The sequence below is a fragment of the Astyanax mexicanus genome, chromosome 11, assembly GCF_023375975.1.
Source record: "Astyanax mexicanus isolate ESR-SI-001 chromosome 11, AstMex3_surface, whole genome shotgun sequence".
Taxonomy (NCBI): domain Eukaryota; kingdom Metazoa; phylum Chordata; class Actinopteri; order Characiformes; family Acestrorhamphidae; genus Astyanax; species Astyanax mexicanus.
In genome coordinates, this window is record NC_064418.1 from 5,827,500 (window position 1) to 5,846,523 (window position 19,024).

Consider the following 19,024-nt stretch of genomic DNA (forward strand, 5'->3'; position numbering starts at 1 on the left):
GTGCTCACGGTCTGCTGAGAACTACTTGCCAGTGGTCACAAAATCTAGCGGTCACAGAAAACAGTGCAACACACGGTTGTGATGTATGGGAGCTAATCAATTTTTAGCGTTATAGATCTAAACAACGTGTTGTACATGTAAGTGATTATAAGTGTGGGGTTTGGTTTAGTAGGCTTGTGTTGTTGTTGTTGTTATTATATATAAATATAGTAATTTATCGTTTGCTTTAAAACGTAAAATAATAATTATTTAAATATGTTTCTCAATAAATAGATTAGTCGACTAATCGAAAAAATAATCGTTAGAATAATCGTTTAAAAAATAATCGTTAGGGACAGCCCTAAATTACACACTATCTTGGACTGTGTGAAAACACTAAAAAACCTAAACTAACTAAAACTAAAAAATTTTACAACATGCATCTAAGGGTGTAGGACAGGAGAAGTGTCCCTCTGTCCCTATTTTATTGTCATTTCAAACGTTAAATAAAACATCACAAATTAAATGAAAGTTAAAAATTATAAAGTTGTCGTTTCTAATTCCATGTGTGGACAAAGACGTGGATGCTCATTGTAATCTGATTGTAAGAACTACATTTATTTTTTGTTACATTTGTCAAAATAAGGTTTTACCTGTGGCTTACTTGTTATTGCCACCCAGTATCTGGTTTATTTAGTACATGATTTATCTGATTTAGCTTCTGAGAATTGAAAAATTGTACATGATGTTTGGGGGCATCAGTAGCGAGGTTTTTACTTCAAGCTCAAGTTCAAAAGTCTATGGGTTTAAAAACAAGCGTTTTTCCCACTGCATTAATGCATTAATGTTTATTTCTGTTTTTTCTCATACTTCTTATATTTCTTATATAGTGTTTCATACCCAAAAAAACACGCCTCTGATTTTACACACAGTATTGATCAGAATCTGATTTGTTATTGGTCGGTTTGAACATATTGTCAGCATCTTTCGTACTCAATGTAATTGTTTCTTGTTTGTCCCAATGCTGGCCTCGCACCCGGACTGATAGCTGCAGAAAGTAGGTATCTTTATCTGTGTCACTGTATCACTTCTCCTCATTCACATGTTTTCACATGGATTCATGGTTTCTAAAATCACCTCTCATATCCCTACTACTGACATCAGACTGATAGTTTCATATCCACTCCTGCTTTATATCGGAAAAGAGGGAAAGTACCAAAATGCATTACAGGGTATTTACATTTTGGGGAGTGTGTCATTTGTGGAGTGTGTCGTGAAGTGTATAAATTACATCAATCAAAATGTGTGAAGGGGGTTTGCAAATGAACTCATTAGGTATTTTGTGTGTGTGTGTGTGTTTAGGGGCTGTGTCGCAGGTGCTAGACAGTTTGGAGGAGATCCACGCACTGACAGACTGCAGTGAGAAAGACCTGGACTTTCTGCACAGTGTCTTTCAGGACCAGCATCTCCACACACTGCTAGACGTGAGTTCCTAGAGACTGTGTGCACATTCTCATATCACCATACTGTACAGATGCACACATTCTGTGCAATAATGTGCGTGTAATACATATTTTTATATCATAAAATGTCTCTGCAGATACATACAGGTGCATTTAAAAAAAATTTAATGTCTTTGAAAAGTTTAAAAATGCGAGTCTAATATTGTCGCTGTCCAATGAAAAAAAACAACCTCCAACAGCAACTTTACAGGAGAGAGAAAAAAACTTAGTAAACTTTCAATGGAAGTCAATGTAAAAAAAGTTAATTTCAGGTCATTTAGAAGAGTTTCTATTGGTCCGTTCATCAAGGAATTTTGGCACAGTGTGAGGGACAGTTTGTCTGTTCAAATTATGTAGCAAACGAAAAATCGCAAAAATGGAGATAAGTGTTTTTCACAGGACAGCGACGATATATTAGACAGATGTATTACACACAGAGTCATCTATTTTAAGTGAATGAAATCCCAAAAATCAGTATCACAGAAAATGAGAATATTATATAAGACCAATTGGTGCTTTTGGTAGTGTGGGCAGTGTGCCAAGTCCTGCTGGAAAATGAAATCTGCATCTCCATAAAAGTTGTCAGCAGGGGGAAGCATGAAGCGCTGTAAGATTTTGTGGGAAAACAAAACTGCACTGACGTTGGACTTAGCACCAGCAGATGACATGTCTCTCCAAACCGTCACTGACCGTCAGTAAATTTTACATTTCATTTGTAAATCAATGGAGCAGAATCTGGAGGAAGAGTGGAGAGACACACAGTCCAAACTGCTTGAGGTCTAGTGTAAAGTTTCCACCAATCAGTGATGGTTTGTTTGGAGAGACATGTCATCTGCTGATTATATTAATTCCAAAGTCAGTGCAATGTTTTTCCAGAAAATCTTAGCTCTAGCTCTATTTTTATCTCCTATCTTAATTTGGCTAGACCAAGCGCACTGGTAGCACATCTCATTCAACGCACAAGTGCTAGCTCACCATTTACAGTAAAAAAAAAAAAAACATCAGTGCACACCTGCATGTAGCTCAGTGTGTTAGATACGAGAGAGAGAGACGGGTAGATCAGTCTACTGCTATGTTCTGTTTCTGCAGCAGAACAGTTTTCACCAAACAAAATGAGAAAGTTCTTCAGCAGCTGGAAGGGCATTATGGGTATGTTATGAGCAAGCTCATTGCAAAAGTACAGAGGGACAGTTTCTGAAATGCTGCATCAGGCTGCTCATATCCTGTGTACAGAACAGGAAAGTGACCGTGAAGACTTTGGCAGAGCTGATGAGAGTTATCTGATGATATCAAGGTGTGACAATTCAGTTCACACTTACTGATAGTCAGTGAGGGTCCGGACGTGAACAATAATACTCAACTGGCTACATATTACAGAGGAATAAATGACTGACTATGACGGAAAACTTGCTATTATTCAGCTTCAGAATGATGAGTTGCTTTTTTTTATTTTACCAATTTGAAAACCTCTGGAATATAATCAAGAGGAACGAACGATGGATGATCACAAGCCATCAAACCAAACTGAACTGCTTGAATTTTTGCACCAGGAGTTTTGGCATAAAGTTATCCAAAAGCAGTGTGTAAGACTGGTGGAGGAGAACATGATGCCAAGATGCATGAAAACTGTGATTAAAAACCAGCATTATTCCACCAAATAATGATTTCTGAACTCTTATAAGCTTGTTTTTTTTGCATTATTTGAGGTCCGAAAGCTCTGCATCTTTCTTTGTTATTGCAGCCATTTCTCATTTTCTGCAAATAAATGCTCTAAATGACATAATTTTTTTTTTTTGGGAATTTGGAAGAAACGTTGTTGCAACAGCCTGAGTGGCAGTTCTCGTGAGGTTAGTCACATTTCAGTTTGGAGAAACACAGTTTTTTTTTTATTATTGTTTAATTATAATATGATGTGCAAAATTTACGTAAAAAATACTTATACGGGACGGCGGGAAAGAGAGAAAATGAGAGACTTGAAAGTTATGAATATCAAACACCCATACTACTCACCAATGACCTGACATTCAACCTTCAATGGTAGAACACCCGGGTACTCCACAATACATACAAAATTACTAACTAGTTACCAGCTAATTCACAACAGTGTCTAAAAAAGGAATAAGGAAAAAACTCATTAATAAACATATTGTTCAATGGGTTAAAAAGACAAAGACTTAATCTTGTTCAGGGATTATGCCTAGTTTTAGACTGTATTTTCCTTTTAATACCTCCAAGATCTCCATTCAAAATGTTGTTCAGTCCAGAACTATTTTTAATCCCTCTCTGAGAAACTGCTCCGTAATGTAATATACAGTATTTCATCAAATGCAATGTCTTTTATTTGATTTATGGTGCCACAGTTCAGCGTGACTGACCATCAGATAACAGATATTTTCAAAATCTCCCCATCTACTTTGCTCAGGGTTTCATAATAGGGCATTTTGTGAGTTCTCATTCATTATTCATCATTCATTATTTACACTATTGTCTGCTGATAGGCTTGAGATTCAAACTCGCCCTTTGTACGCATATGTGCACACATGCATGTGATCCGCTTGTGCTTTTGTGTACGCTCAATAATCAATACACTGTCAGTGTGCGTTTGTCTGGGTGTGAATAACCACAGCTGCAGGCTACTGTTCAGCATGTGTGTGTGTGTGTGTGTGTGTGTGTGTTTGTGTAGAGTATTGGGTTATGTTGTGTTTGTTGGGGTTCACACTGTGGTCTCTGAGGAGGGAGGTACAGCTCAGCACGGCTCAGCACGACTCAGAAGGCAAGGAGGGGTCCTGAGTTGTACTGGACCTGAAGGAAAACACAGGGGAGGGCCTTGGGGCTCACAGCGGCAGTGAGTGGGCAGGCTGTGTGTGCACATGGCTCCATTCAAGGCCCATTGAAAACACAACCCCTGCACTGAAAAGGAGAGCGGAACAATGGCAACTATTGTCAGTCTGGGCCCTTTCAGTGCCACGGCTCCAGCAGTATCTGTCTGTCTGTCTGAGGAAACTGCTCCAGACATTAAGACGTTGGTTGCCATGCTCTCCATTAAAAAGCCATGGGCAGAGAGAGAGAGAGAGAGTAACACCATGATACAGTAGAGGCAGTAACTGCTGTTCACTGTGCCATTCCCTGCTCCATTCCCTGCAGCCTGGTTAGTCTGGAGGATAGCCGGCTGGTTTTGGGTCTAGTCTGGGGTTGGTGAGTATGTCTGGCTGTTTTCTTTGGCTGTGTTTGAGCAGACTGCTCATATTGTTGTTGTGGTTATGAAAAGTTTTATTTTCCGCTGTGTGGAAACTTTAAACTCTGGAAAATTGAGCTTTTTTTATCCCTTGTGTTGGATTTGAGCTGCCTGAGATGAGTTTCAGAGCTATTAATCAAATGGCTGAACCGTGTGTGTGTGAAAGGTTCTAAACAGTATATTCATCTAAAATAAACTGGAAAATGTGCAAAAAAAAATAAAGATCATAAGTTTGATTTTTGATTTGGTTCTTCATCTGTCAGTATGGGGCAGTGGTGGCTCAGTGGTTACATTTGCATTGCACTGGGACCAAGAGGAAGGCCCTTAACTCTCTGTGCTCATGGGTTTGTGTATACTGTGCATACTGTAAAGGGATGTTATTGTAGTATAGTACTACAACAGTAAGTACCATGACAATAAAGATACTGATTTATTTTAATAATATTAACTCATCCGAAAAAAAAAAATTGCCCCTAGAAAGAAATGTTGAACTACAGTGTTATTTGGAATGAAGATAAATCAAGCATCAGGCAGGAATAATAAATAATGAAACATTTAGTCTGACATGGATTTTTGGTGGTGGGATCCATGTAAACACAACAGCGAGTGGAAATGGAGGAGCTACTGAACGTGACGTCATGTGACTGAGAAAGCCAAAAAACTCACTGGTCCTCCTGTTTTTTCCCATTTTTTTTTCATTCAAGAGTTTTATTACTAAGTAGAAGTGTGATATTTTTTCACAGACGTCCCCCTGAGAAATGACTTCTGTCCAGATAGGGCTTTAGTAGCTTCTCTTTCCTGTTTATTTCGATGCAAAGTTTTATTTATACATAATAACATTGTTCATGTATTGACTAATAGCCAATGTTCTCACTAACTACGGTCATGTGACCGAGAAAGCCTAAAAACTCACTGGTCCTCCTGTTTTTTTCAATTGCAGTCCAGATGCAATAGTTTTATCAATGAGTAGAAATGTGAAATATTTTTTACAGACATCTCCCTGAGAAACTAATCCCGTCCGAATAGTAGCTTTAGTAGCTTCTCTTTCTTGTTTATTGTAATGCAAAGTTTTATTTATACATAATAACATTGTTCTTTTTTTGACTAATAGCCATTGTTCTCAATAACTAAATTTTGCTCTTATTTTTCAGCTGTATGACAAGATAAACACCAAGTCCTCCCCGCAGATCAGGAATCCTCCGAGCGACGCTGTTCAGAGAGCCAAAGAGGTCAGTACAGCCCACGCCTGCAGCACCTCACACTCAAGCCTCCATCCCTGCAGACACTCAGACACTTCCAGAAGCATCCAGAGACAATTTTAGAGCAAGTTACATTAGCTGTAGTCTTCATCGTTTTAGTCTTGACAGGATAAACCGATCTCAGGGTCTAAATTAAACCAGAACACACACGTAACTGCCCTGCAGCGGGGTCAGATATCCAAACACAAGTTCACAAGCTCAGACTTCGGCTGTGGAGCTATCTATAAGTAACATATGACAGATGGGTTATTTCTTCAATGGTGCTATAGTAAAGGCAGTGCTTATTTGCAGAAGATATACATGCTCATCAATGACCACTTTAGATAGATAGATAGATAGATAGATAGATAGATAGATAGATAGATAGATAGATAGATAGATAGATAGATAGATAGATAGATAGATAGATAGAAAATAAAATAAAAAAACATATTCAAACATAAATTAAAACAAAGAAGACTAGAAAATATATAAGGCTATAAAAAACTTACTATACAAGGTAAAGATATATCTGTAAACGGAGCAGTGCAGTAGATGTTGCTAATGGTCATTAAATATAAAAATTAAATAATTAACAGAGCAAAGTGCAATGACATTGATTATGAAAGTGACTTCAGTGCCTAATAATGAGCATTTTCTTCTTTCAACAAATCTTACTTGCTTTATTTTGTTCCAGTGTCTGTTGTTTAGTAACAAAGACATCTTTTTGGACCGTATTTAGCTTGATGACGTGAGCTTTGAGGTTCACTATAAATTACGAGTGCATTCTATTCGAGGAGATAGTGATTGTTAGTTGGATAGATAAATTAAGCTCGAAATCCACTGGATGATTCAGAGAACTTAAGTAAAGGTCCATCTCAGAAAAAAAACACATGATCAATAGAAATGATCATGATCGTCAATGGGGTAATTTGGTGAGTATATATATGCTCTGATTCAGATTCAGATTCTGATATTTGTTCTCGTGCTCTAGTAGAAAATTCCAACTATAGGCACCAATAGGAAATGCTCAGTACATAAAGTAATTATATGGTGGAAGACCTATTATTGGCAAAGTTATTCTATTCTGTACTGACTTCATTCATAGACCTATTGTTATTATACGTTGTATACAGTACCAGTCCAAGAGTTGAACACACCTTAAATTCAGTGTTTTTCCATTATTGTAAAAAGTCTTTCTGCATTGTAGATCATCCAAACTATGAAGAAAATCCTATGAAATGATTTAGTAAATGAAAAAGCCAAAGTATGTTCTATATTTTAAATTCTTCAGAGTAGACATATCTTGTTTAGATGACATTTTGCACACTGCTACACATAACTATTATACCTATTGTAAGATGTGTACATTCGGTTTAACAGAGATCTTTAATTCACTTTTAGCTCAGCCATGCAAAGATCTGTTAGAGAATGAGGATGTTATTCATGCTTCAATGGGTTTTACACTCATTTTATTACATCTGATTACTGAAAACTCACTCTGTGCCCTTTTATCTGCCTGTTCTAAAATTTGACTGTCTCTACTCACTCACTCATCTGCAGCTTTAGCTTTAGCACACTTTCTCTGCTTCCTGCTCTCTCTCTCTCTCTCTCTGTTCAGTCTACTTAGCTTATATTGGTGTTATTTGGCATGGGAGAATCTGAAGGGTGTGTGCATGAGTCTGCTCAGATTTTCAAAACCAAAATATATTTTTTTGCGTTCTGTTCTCTGAATTCAGCACTCTGTTCTCAGAATGCAGGTCATTCATTTGATTAAAGTTTGGTTGTGTGAAATGTTTTCACTCACAGACTCTTGCTTTCACTCAGTGCTTCTAAGAAGCAGTTAGCTGACATTTACAAATCCCCTGTGGTTTGACGCTTGTGTGAGCTCATTACTCAGGATTTCTGCATGAATTATAACGTGTTTAGCGCAGCCGCTAATAAAAATTACAAGAGGCTTTAGGAGTTTTTAGTGAAGGGTCGTGTATGTAAAGTTGTTGTTCACTGAGGTGTAAAATGTGAATATTAGGTCGCGACCCACTTTTATAGAATACCAACCAAACAAAAAATGTATTGGTAACACTTTCTACGAATGTCATCTCTATAAGACTCTATAAACATACTAATAACACATTATAATGTATTTATAAGGCATATTTATTTATTTATTTAAAAATGTATAACCCATTATAGCCATGTTTATTAGGCATCATGAATTCAGAATTTTCATAATGCATTCATTTATAGCATGTACATCAATTTCAAGAAACTAAGTCCCACTTGAAAAAGCATCCAACTTATGAACACACTCTGAATAATACTCTATAAATACCTATAACCATTCTTGTCTTGAATATAATGTTAGTTGAAGTCACTTATAATGTATTATAACAGGTCTAAGTGCATTCCAAATAAAGTGACAGACTTTCATAGTGGGACCAGATTATTAATGATAGACATATACTAACATACATATTATAAGCACAGCTTATAATGTATTACGATCACAAATATTCATAACTAGGGTTGCCACCTTTTCAGAAATAAAAAATAAGGGTGAATATATATATGGAAATTAAGAACAAATTGCTTTGCATGTTGGTTCAATACGGGACACAACATTAAGTTGCCAAATAAAGGACGTTCTGTATTTTACTACCAACCCTATTTAAAACTGTGTTTATAATGCCTTATAAATGCATTACAATATGTTATGAATGTGTTTGTAGAGTCTAATAGAGAGACTTAATTCATAGAATTGTTACCAATTTATTTTTGTAAAAAAAAAAAAGCTTTCAAAAATCCATTTAAACATACATGAAATTAAGAGCTTTATTTAAGAAACTGAGGAGGAACATGACAACTACATGTATAAAAAAAATACCACAATAAAATGAAATATCAAAACTGCACAAAATAGATATTTAAAAGTTTGTAACTGTGTCCAGAAAACATTTAAAACATTTAGCAAATAAATAGGTTTGCTCTTTAAACAAAGTTGCAAAGTATGTAGTGTATCAGCTTAGTTTTAATATAGAATTAACTTCAACTATGTTTACATGCAGAAAAAATCAACCTTTTATTTAAAAAAGAAAGGAAAATCCAGTTTAATTATTAGACGGGACATATAGGATTTGTGCTCACTGCCCCTTTTTCAACAAGTCTTTCTGCTTTCTTATTAAACAGTGCACCATATAAAAGCTGACTTGCTCTCTCGCCCCTCAAATCTAAACCTCCGCCGGGTCTGCTGGGATTAGTAGAGCTTTTCTCTAATAACCTGTTCTTGCTTTCTCGCCGCCGATCACTGAACATACTAAAATAGTCCTTTATTAAGGGGTTTCTGGCCTGAGACTAACTAATTTCCTCTTACTGAACCCCTCCTCCAAACACCATCCCTGCTGTCCTCTGAACCTGTGTGACTAAACCCAGAATTAGCATAAAATGTGTAACTGTCCTGTGTGTGTCTCCTCTGCCAAGAAGTCCGGTGAAGACGGGGCAGACACAGCTTTGAAACTTCTGGAATGTGTAAGCGGAAGACATTTTACACGTTTTTGACTCTAATCATGTCTTTTGTCCTCATAGTTAGTTTGAAAGCATTCAGGAACTAGGTATTAAGGAGAGGACAAGCGGGGCTGCTAGTGTTACAGATTATTGTTTAGTGATTCTTAATGCTGTAACAATCAGGATCAACAGCAGCAAGTAGTGTAGAGAATATGGTGATCAGATCAGCCTGTTCACACTTTTCATTTAAAATAGAGCAGAACCACATTTCTGGGCCAATACCTTCACTAACCTGGAAATACTAGTGTATTTAAAAAAAAATAATATCAATGAAAAGTTACTTTATTTTAGTAATTCATTTAAAAATGTGAAACTCATATATTGAATCAATGAAAACCCAAAAATCAGTGTCTCAGAAACTTAGAATATTATATAAGACAGATTGGTTACTTTCGGCAGTGTGCCAAGTCCTGCTGGAAAATGAAATCTGCATCTCAATAAAAGTTATCAGCAAAGGGAAGCATGAAGTGCTGTAAGATTTTCTGGGAAAAAAACTCTGCACTGACTTTAAATGATAAGTAATACACTGGATATTAGTATTTTAACTTACTTTCACTACATGTATTTCTTTAATTATCCTGATATATCTGCAAATTAGAGCACATGCAGCATAATATAGTCTGTTAATATGGTTAAAAAGAGTGATTCAGTACTGTAAAAAAGTATTTTTCCCGTTACAGATATCTTTTGCTTTTGCTTTTTTGTCATACTTCAGATTATTAAACAATTTAAAAGCAGACAAAATAATAACCTGCATTAAAAATTTACCCTATAAGAAGCAATAGGAGAGTTTAACAGTTTAACAGTATTGTCATGCATTCAATCAGTTAATCATGGACAATTCGTAATAGTATATTTTAAAACTTTTTTAATAATAGTTTTATTATAAAGCTATATGCACAAAGCTTCAAACACACTTTATGTAGGAAAGAGAGAAAACAGAAAGCTCAAAGATTATATTTTATTGTTTTTTCATCACTTTCATCTGCACATCGATTCTCTCATTTTCTTATTTACAGTAGTATTAAAAAAATAAATACACAGGTAAGATCGCTGGAGTGAAGCATTGTGGGTAAAATAGATGTATTTACTGTTTCCACGGTTTACTGGGGTTCCCAGATTAGGGGCTAGTCTCTACTCTCTCCATACCCACACACATTCAGCATGGAGATGTGACAGTGCTGAACCCAAAGCAGAAATCACATGGGCCCTGGGGGTATGCCAGAAAAGTGTGTGTGTGTGTGTGTGTGTGTTTAATGGTGTGTGAGGTGTCAGCAGACTGGCCGAGAAGCAGAGAAAAATTTGAAAACTCCTACATCACTGTGTTCCTCCAGGTCCTTGAAGAAATTTCCTGCTACTCAGAAAACACAGACGCTAAGGAGCTGAGACGAATCCTGACCCAGCCCCATTTTATGGTAAGTTATATCAGCTCTCGCGCTTTACTGCACTGCTCTTGCACTACAGTCTTTCTGAGAAGACACAAAGAACATTGTCACAAAATGAATGCAAAAAAAAAAGAAAACAGAACATTGTGATCTGATGCATAATCATCTAAATTAGGGCCTGTATGTGCAGTTATCAGTCACCAGCATCATTAAGGTAAAACAGGTGAGCTGCTGATGGAACCGAAGAAATAAAAAAAGTTCTCAGAGGAGTATATATGAATATATGAATATATATGAATATAATCAAGAGGAAGATGGATGTCCACAAGCCTTCAAACCAAACTGAACTGCTTGAATCTTTGCACCAGAAGTGGCGTAAAGGTATCCAAAACAGTGTGTAAGACTGGTGGAGGAGAACATGCCAAGATGCATGAAAACTGTGATTAAAACCATGGTTATTCCACCAAATATTGATTTAAACTCTTAAAACTTTATAAATATGAATGTTCTCTTTGCATCATTAATGTCTGAAAGCTCTACATATTTTTTGTTATTTTGTTATTTCAGTTGCTCTGTTACAGCAAAGCCATTGTAGAAACTTGTTCAATGGTTGGGTAGATGGGAAGGAACTATTACAGTCAGCAATAACAAGTGTAGAAATGCACTATAAGTTACGTAGACCATTCGAAAATGTTCACATCTTATATTAAAGGCTTGAAAGAGTTTAATTTTCCAAATCAATTCAATCATTTGATTCAATTACTATCAAAATCATATTTTTTAGACAAAACACGCACTTTCTAGACCTGATTTCCAGCTCAGATGCTCTCAAAAATCACATCTTTACACCTGTTTTTTTTTTCTGTAATCAATGAGAAAGCCTCGGTTTTGTGAAGAGAGAGTACTTATGCTCTCATCAGCAGGACAAATGTCATGTCAGAGCTTCGAGCACAGACAGATAAAGAGAGGTAAATGAGTGTGGGCTTTTCCAGCTCTCAGACTGCTGGTCAATAAGACTGGGCTGTGAGCAGACTGACTAGAGACAGGCCTAATCCGTTACAGGGTTTCAAGTGAATACCGGCTACTCAGCTTTCTGCAGATACTGAGGGAAGAAAGGAAGATTAAATGAGAGTAGAAAAATGTGGAAGAGACTGAGAGTCTGAAAGAGGTAAAGCTGATTATTTAGAGGAGTGGGAGAGATCTGGAGTGGAACTGAGTGAGAATGAGAGGTGGAGATTACAGGAATGAAGTGGAAGATATTTGAGTTGCGCTATAGACTTAAGACTTTTATATTTACATATGTATACCTCCTTTATGTATAAAAACTGTTATGTTCATTTCATGCTTCTATGCGTCTTTTGCAATAGCATGAATGTATAGCAATACGTCCACTAGAGGGCAGGTAGGAGTAAACATATCGAAAAAAACAATAGGAAAAAAAAGTTCCACCATAAATTTCATTTCTGTTAGATTTTCTTCTTAATAGTGTTCATATGGCTTTGGTATTTTTTATTTTTTTTTTTACTTTTTTTTTGCATTGATTACTGGCTAGGTGTATAAGAAAACAATTTTATGATTTTATGTCGTATTGCAATGTTCCATTTTTAATACTATGAAAGTTTTCCTAAAATCTGATTTAAACAATTGCTTACAGTAACACTCAATATAAACCGTATTTTTTGCACTATGAATTTACAGTGTATGAATTTCACCAGTCAGGCATTAAGGAGCAGTAAAACCACTCCGCTGAAGTTCAGCGTTATACAGGAGTTTTAGTGAAGTTTCTCCTGCACTGAGGCTGGAGTAGTATTAGCATTAGCCGCTAACCGCACTAAGCGCTAGCTCTTTCGTTGTTCAGAAGTGAGTATATCAGACTGTAGCTTGTGTATTTACCATGTTTAAACAAGCTACGTGGGACAAACCGCTAGCTTATAGCACTCTGGCTTACGGGAACACATTTAGGGTTCCTCAGTGTAGCGCTTTCGGCAGCATTAGCCGCTAACCACTAGCTGCTAATGCTAATGCTCCAGCCTAAGTGCCCTAGAAATTTAGGAATCGAAGCTTACTGTAAGTAAACAGAAGCGCTTTACTCACCCAAATAAACCATAAGAGTTTTCAGGAGAGAAATCTGTGTAGATTAACATCCAGCGCTCGTTTGACTTTGAAAGAAAGGGTTTTTTTAAGAATTGCAGTTTTGTTTATTAGCTTTACTTAACTTATCTTTACTAACCCACCCACTAACACCCACTGGCAAGACCTGCTAAATTAGAAGGGAAACATGGCAACACCCCTGTTCCTTACTTGTGTTGCTTTAAATGCACATTATATTCTGGTGCATCTCATATATGAAAATAACGAAAAATAGAGTATATAGGGTATATATTATAAATAGAGTATATATTAATGTTGTCTAATAAAAGCGTATTCCTTACATATTATTATAGTAGTTTATATGTTAGGTATGCGCGTCAGGTGTAATAGAATTTGATATGTCAGGGTATTATGATATTATGTTTTGCAATAATGTACAAATTCCCAGAAGACAGTTAAATTAAAAGATTAATAGCATATGGCTCTGGGTCGTCCAGTGGACGCTGCTACAGTGGAGCTGGAGTCCGAGAGAGCACAATAAAGGGGATACAATTAGAAACTAATTATTTAAAAAAAAGAAGATTTATAGATTAAAATAAGATTACGATTTCACTCAAAATATTTAATATTTTCAGTTCCAGGCAGTCTGCAGACCCTACTGTTTTGATTGTGCTTAAGGTTAACTGTTCTTTTACTCTGCGTATGATTTTCTGCATATTATAGTGTGTGTTTATAATTTATAATATGACAGTTTTCCTCAACTCTGAATACAGTTTTTAAAATATGACACAATATATTGAATTATAATCATCCCTGCATAGTATGGACATTTTTGGCAAGTGCACAGCCCATGCTCAACAGTACAAAAACCTCAAAGTTGTTGAATTAGAAAATGCCATCTGGATATTTTATAGATAATAAAGTAGCTGCAGTTGCCTTGAAGCTCCAGCACAGAACTAAAGCAACAAACTTCAGGCCGCAGACATTGTCTCGTCTGTGTGTTAGGGAGTGGAGATTGTGTAAATTTGATTGGTGGAAGACAGGTTGCCTTACACTGTCAAAGGAAAAAATGTTGTTTTTGAGTTAGCTGGGGAATGTGTGAGGGAGAGGCCGAGTCTGGGAAGGAGGTTTGTGAGGAAAGTCGTACAGAGCAGGAGAATGTGTGTGAGAAAACACGGGCATCGTGATGTCACCCTTTCCGACTTGGACAGCCAGGTCAAGTGAGAGGGGGCCAGGCATGGTGAAGGTGCTGAAGGGAAGAGGGGGAGGGGATAGAAAAGGAGAGGGAGAGAAAGAAGGAGGGAGAGAAAGAAAGAGAGAGAGGGAGGCACTGTCAGGTACAAGCTGTTGAATTCCAGTCTGATCTTGGCCTTGGCGCCACTTGTGATTTCCAAGGACAACTGAGACTTCAGCGAATTCTACCAGGACAGAAGTGCATCAGTCAGGATGGTGAGGAATGGGAGATAAGAGGTTTGTGTGTGTGTGTGTGTGTGTTATGAACAGAGTGAAAGCTCTTCTTACCTTTACGCGCATGTCTGTGGTGGCTGTATGCTGTTCCAGCAGTGAGTGGTTTTATAGGGACTGACTGGTGTGGTGTTGACAGTTGTGATTGATCACTAGGATTGTTATTCTGTTGATTCTGATGATTAATGTGAAATTCCACAGTTTTAAACTAAAAATATAATTATTAAAATGTAAACAAAACCATTCAGAGTGATTTAATGCAAAATACGCTGTTTTTAAGTAACTCCCACTTTTGAATTTGAGGAAATTAAGAATTGATTGAGATTCCCAGTGGTAGAGAAAAGAGCCAGACACATGAAATGTTTAAGAGCTATATCGCACAATGCTATTTATCGCAACTTATTGTAAATATGTTGCCTAAAATAATATTTTAAAATAGATTTATATGAAAATAAGCTTTACAATGATAACAATATTAAGTTATAAAATTCAAAATACTCTGTATAATAAAATTTGTTACATTTTGTCACATTTTACACTATTTTTTCATTATCAGCGTTGTCTACTTTAGGAGTAAATGAAATATCTACATTTGAGATGTACAGCTCTATAAAAAATTAAGAGACCACTTCAGTTTCTGAATCAGTTTCTCTGAATTTGCTATTTATAGGTATATGTTTGAGTAAAATGAATATTGTTGTTTTATTCTATAAACTACAGACAATATTTCTCCCAAATTTCAAATTAAAATATGTCATTTAGAGCATTTATTTGCAGAAAATAATGGCTGAAATAACAAAAAAGATGCAGAGCTTTCAGACCTCAAATAATGCAAAGAAAACAAGATCATATTTATAAAGTTTTAAGAGTTCAGAAATTAATATTTGGTGGAATAACCCTGGTTTTTAATCACAGTTTTCATGCATCTTGCATCATGCATGTTCTCCTCCACCAGTCTTACACACTGCTTTTGGATAACTTTATGCCTTTACTCCTGGTGCAAGAATTCAAGCAGTTCAGCTTGGTTTAATAGTTTGTAATCATTCATCTTCCTATTGATTTTATTCCAGAGGTTTTCAATTTGGTAAAATCAAAGAAACTCATCACTGGCTCCAGCACTATATTTCTTTATGCAGTCTGAATGAATCCAACCAATATTAATACCAGTAATGTTGATAAAGCACTGACAGATCTGACAGATCAGACTGTAACCAAACTGTCAGACAAAACCTGACTGACCAACCAGACCAGACTCGAAACCAAAGTGCCATAATGCAGTAATGCATCCACCACTATCTGCTTACAGGCCTTACTCCAGACTCATGATGTTGTAGCGCATGAAGTATTCAGTGACGAGGCACTGAGGGTCACCCCCCCGCCCACCTCACCCTACCTGAACGGAGACTCACCTGAGAGCACCAACGGAGACATGGACATAGAGAATGTCACACGAGTACGGCTGGTACAGTTCCAGAAGAACACAGACGAACCCATGGTAGGTGCAAGACATTCTATTAACCGAATCTGTGACTGTATGAAGGCCATATGAACAGAATGTGTATATTAATAGGATAACATGATAAATTATAATACATAAAATTGATCCAAGGGAGATGAGAAGGTGATGCTGTTTTTTTTTAATAAAATTTTCCAGTTTTTTGTTTGCAATACACTTAAATCAAGCCACAAATACATGTGTAGCATCTAACTAACTAAAACAAAACCAGTAATATAGTGTTACTGTCATAGACACCAGATTGGAAATCAAAACCCAGCATCCAAACAAACCCCTGCAATCAGGGGTTTGTTTCCTTTAAACGTTTTAGGTCATACAGCTTATTTTAAGATAAGATGAAGACAGCTTGAGTAAACACATTCATGTGAAAAAGTAACTGCCCTGTCCAATTCTAATACTTTTTAGTGCCATAATTGTAGTCATCACCATGAAACATCTTTGTGGAGGAATAGAGCTGCTTGTTTAAGGTTCTCATGCAGCATTTCATTTCGATTTAGTCATAACTTGACCAGCCTAAACCATAAATTGTGTAATTTTGAGTCATTAAGTCATTGAGTCATTGAGTCATTAATTGTCTTGCTGCGTAACCTGACTATGCTTGAGCTTAAGGTCACAAAGCAGCAGAGAAGCAGACAATCTTCTTGCATCTTCTTGTCATTGTTTAATCAGATAATCACGTAGTATCACAGAGGGCCTGCAGAAGTAAAGCAACCCTTCACCATCTTTTTGCCATCTTTCTAGATGTGTTGTAGATGCACTCTTGGTGAAATTTTGTCGACAGCACTATTAGATTTTCTCCATTTGTGAATAATGGTTCTCATTGTAGTAATGTGTTTGTTACTTTTTCTAGACTAGTACATTTAATTTAATCTTTTTGAGACATTTGAGTCATTTAATTGAATGAATTATAATCTAAATAGTACTAATTAAATATGGCCTTTTTAAATATGGTACCATGGAGGAGGGGGTTGGCATACACCAGGCCTAATGTTCCTTCTTATGACTTTACTCTACTTCCTCTCTCATGTGTGACCTCTTTTCTTTCTCTCTGTAACTCTTTCTGCACAACACTTGACATCCTGTGGTAAGGGTTCTGGCTGATAGTTATTTTAGATAGTGTTATATCTGAGGTGGCACATCTGCTTTTTACACACACACACACACAGTTTTCACACAAACTGAGCCTGAAAAGACTCTCTCGTGTTCTGAATGGCTTTCTTTTTGGCAGGGTATCACGTTGAAGATGAATGACCTAAACCACTGCATTGTGGCCAGAATAATGCATGGTGGCATGATTCATAGACAAGGTACGGTTCCACATCAAATCCACCAGTTGTGCAAGTCAGGGTTCCCGCGGGTCCTTAAAAAGTCTTAAAATATCTTAAATTAAAATCCTGATAATTAAGGTCTTAAATTGTCTTAAATGTACTTAAAGTTTGCTGTAGGTATATTACATTTTTTAGGCGGAACGTTTAATGCCAGTTGGTAAACACAGTGGCCCACTGTGAACATCTAATCCGGGGAGAGAACTAACGTCAGCAGAGAGCTAGCTAACATTAGCTGCGAGCTAGCTAGCATACTAACTTTAGCGGCGAACTGGCTATGTTTTGAGGAGAGAAGGTTAGCGGAGTGCTAGCTAAAATTAGCAGAAAGCTAACTATGTTACCGAGGAGAGAGCTAAGGTTAGTGGATAGCTAGCTAACATTATCGCGAGCTAGCTAGTTACCGAAAAGAGCACTAAGGTTAGCGGAGAGCTAGCTCACATTAGTGGCAAGCTAGCTACATTAATGAGAAAAGAGCTAAGGTTAGCAGAGAGCTAGCTAACATTAGCGGCAAGCTAGCTACGTTACCAAGGAAAGAACTAAGGTTAGCGGAGAGCTAGCTAACATTAGCGGCGAGCCAGCTACGTAACTGAGGAGAGAACTAAGGTTAGTGGAGAGCTAGCTAACACTAGTGGCAAGCTAGCTACATTAACGAGGAGAGAAATAAGGTTAGCAGAGAGCCTAGATAGCATTAGTGGCGAGCTAGCTAACATACTGGGTCATTAAATTGTATTTATTAAGGTCTTAAAAAAAAAAAAAAATGACTTGATGCAAAATGGTGCAAGAACCCTGCTAGGGTCCAGGGTTAGAAACCACTGATTTAAACTATCAGATAACACAATCACATTTTAAAATCACACCTCAAATGTCCCCATAGCACCATGTTGCTTATTAGACCTTTTACACTTACACTTCAGCTTCACTCCTCTTACACACATTATACATATTGTAATCTAGAGCTTTAACTGTTCTCTTATATTGTCACTTATATGTGTTTCTCTCTCTACTATCAATCAAAGGCACGTTGCACGTTGGAGATGAGATCCGGGAAATCAACAGCATAAGCGTAGCTAATCAGACGGTGGAGCAGCTCCAGAAAATGCTTGTGAGTGTTGATTTAACACATAATGTTACTTTGGAAATTCTGGGGGAGTTTTTCTTGGGAGGTGTTTAGCAGATTTATACTATATATATACAATATATACCTTCAATGTATGATTATAGTATTAAGAGACTATGAATATAGAGAAGGGAGAAGTCTGTTCAGGACAGCTTTTACTTTGAGCTAGAATGAAAAAGATTTCCGTTGACCAAAATTATTGAAAAAATTAGATTTGTGGCCATGGTGGAGTTTGGTGCAAATTTTAAATGTGGATATGTATGGAGGAATCATTGGAGGTTACATTAGATATTTGCTTATTTCATCACTGTATATTGGAAGAAGACTATCCAGACAGATGGTCTACATATTATTATCAATTTGTGGACAAACAATTTCTGTTATCTTTACTGAACAATACATTTAATGAGTATTTTAAGCCTGAGATACACTGATTTACTGTTTATGAGGGTTTCACAGCAAAAAAAAAATATCAAGTTGTGCTTTAATTGACTGGTTTATGAATGTGACTGCATATTATAGCATATTAGCTATTAGTTTTAATACTGTAACAAAATCACTGCAATTATCTCTAAATCTTTCTGCATAGTGCTTCTGTACTCTTGCTGTAT

At 36.6% G+C, this 19,024-nt stretch overlaps 1 protein-coding gene across 11 annotated transcripts in view; it reads left to right on the top strand.

The window, feature by feature from the left end:
- Positions 1–19,024, top strand: part of caska (calcium/calmodulin-dependent serine protein kinase a) — a 229,061-nt gene that overhangs the window by 186,350 nt on the left and 23,687 nt on the right. For 3 of the 11 annotated variants that reach the window (XM_049485154.1, XM_049485152.1, XM_049485157.1), the window contains exons 11-18: positions 1,004–1,036; positions 1,342–1,463; positions 5,868–5,945; positions 9,432–9,479; positions 10,850–10,930; positions 15,762–15,950; positions 17,200–17,278; positions 18,313–18,398. In XM_049485154.1, the coding sequence (XP_049341111.1) occupies positions 1,004–1,036; positions 1,342–1,463; positions 5,868–5,945; positions 9,432–9,479; positions 10,850–10,930; positions 15,762–15,950; positions 17,200–17,278; positions 18,313–18,398 (716 nt within the window). The remainder of the gene's footprint in view (positions 1–1,003; positions 1,037–1,341; positions 1,464–5,867; positions 5,946–9,431; positions 9,480–10,849; positions 10,931–15,761; positions 15,951–17,199; positions 17,279–18,312; positions 18,399–19,024) is intronic. The other 8 variants (XM_049485156.1, XM_049485159.1, XM_049485155.1 and 5 more) reach the window with 4 other exon arrangements.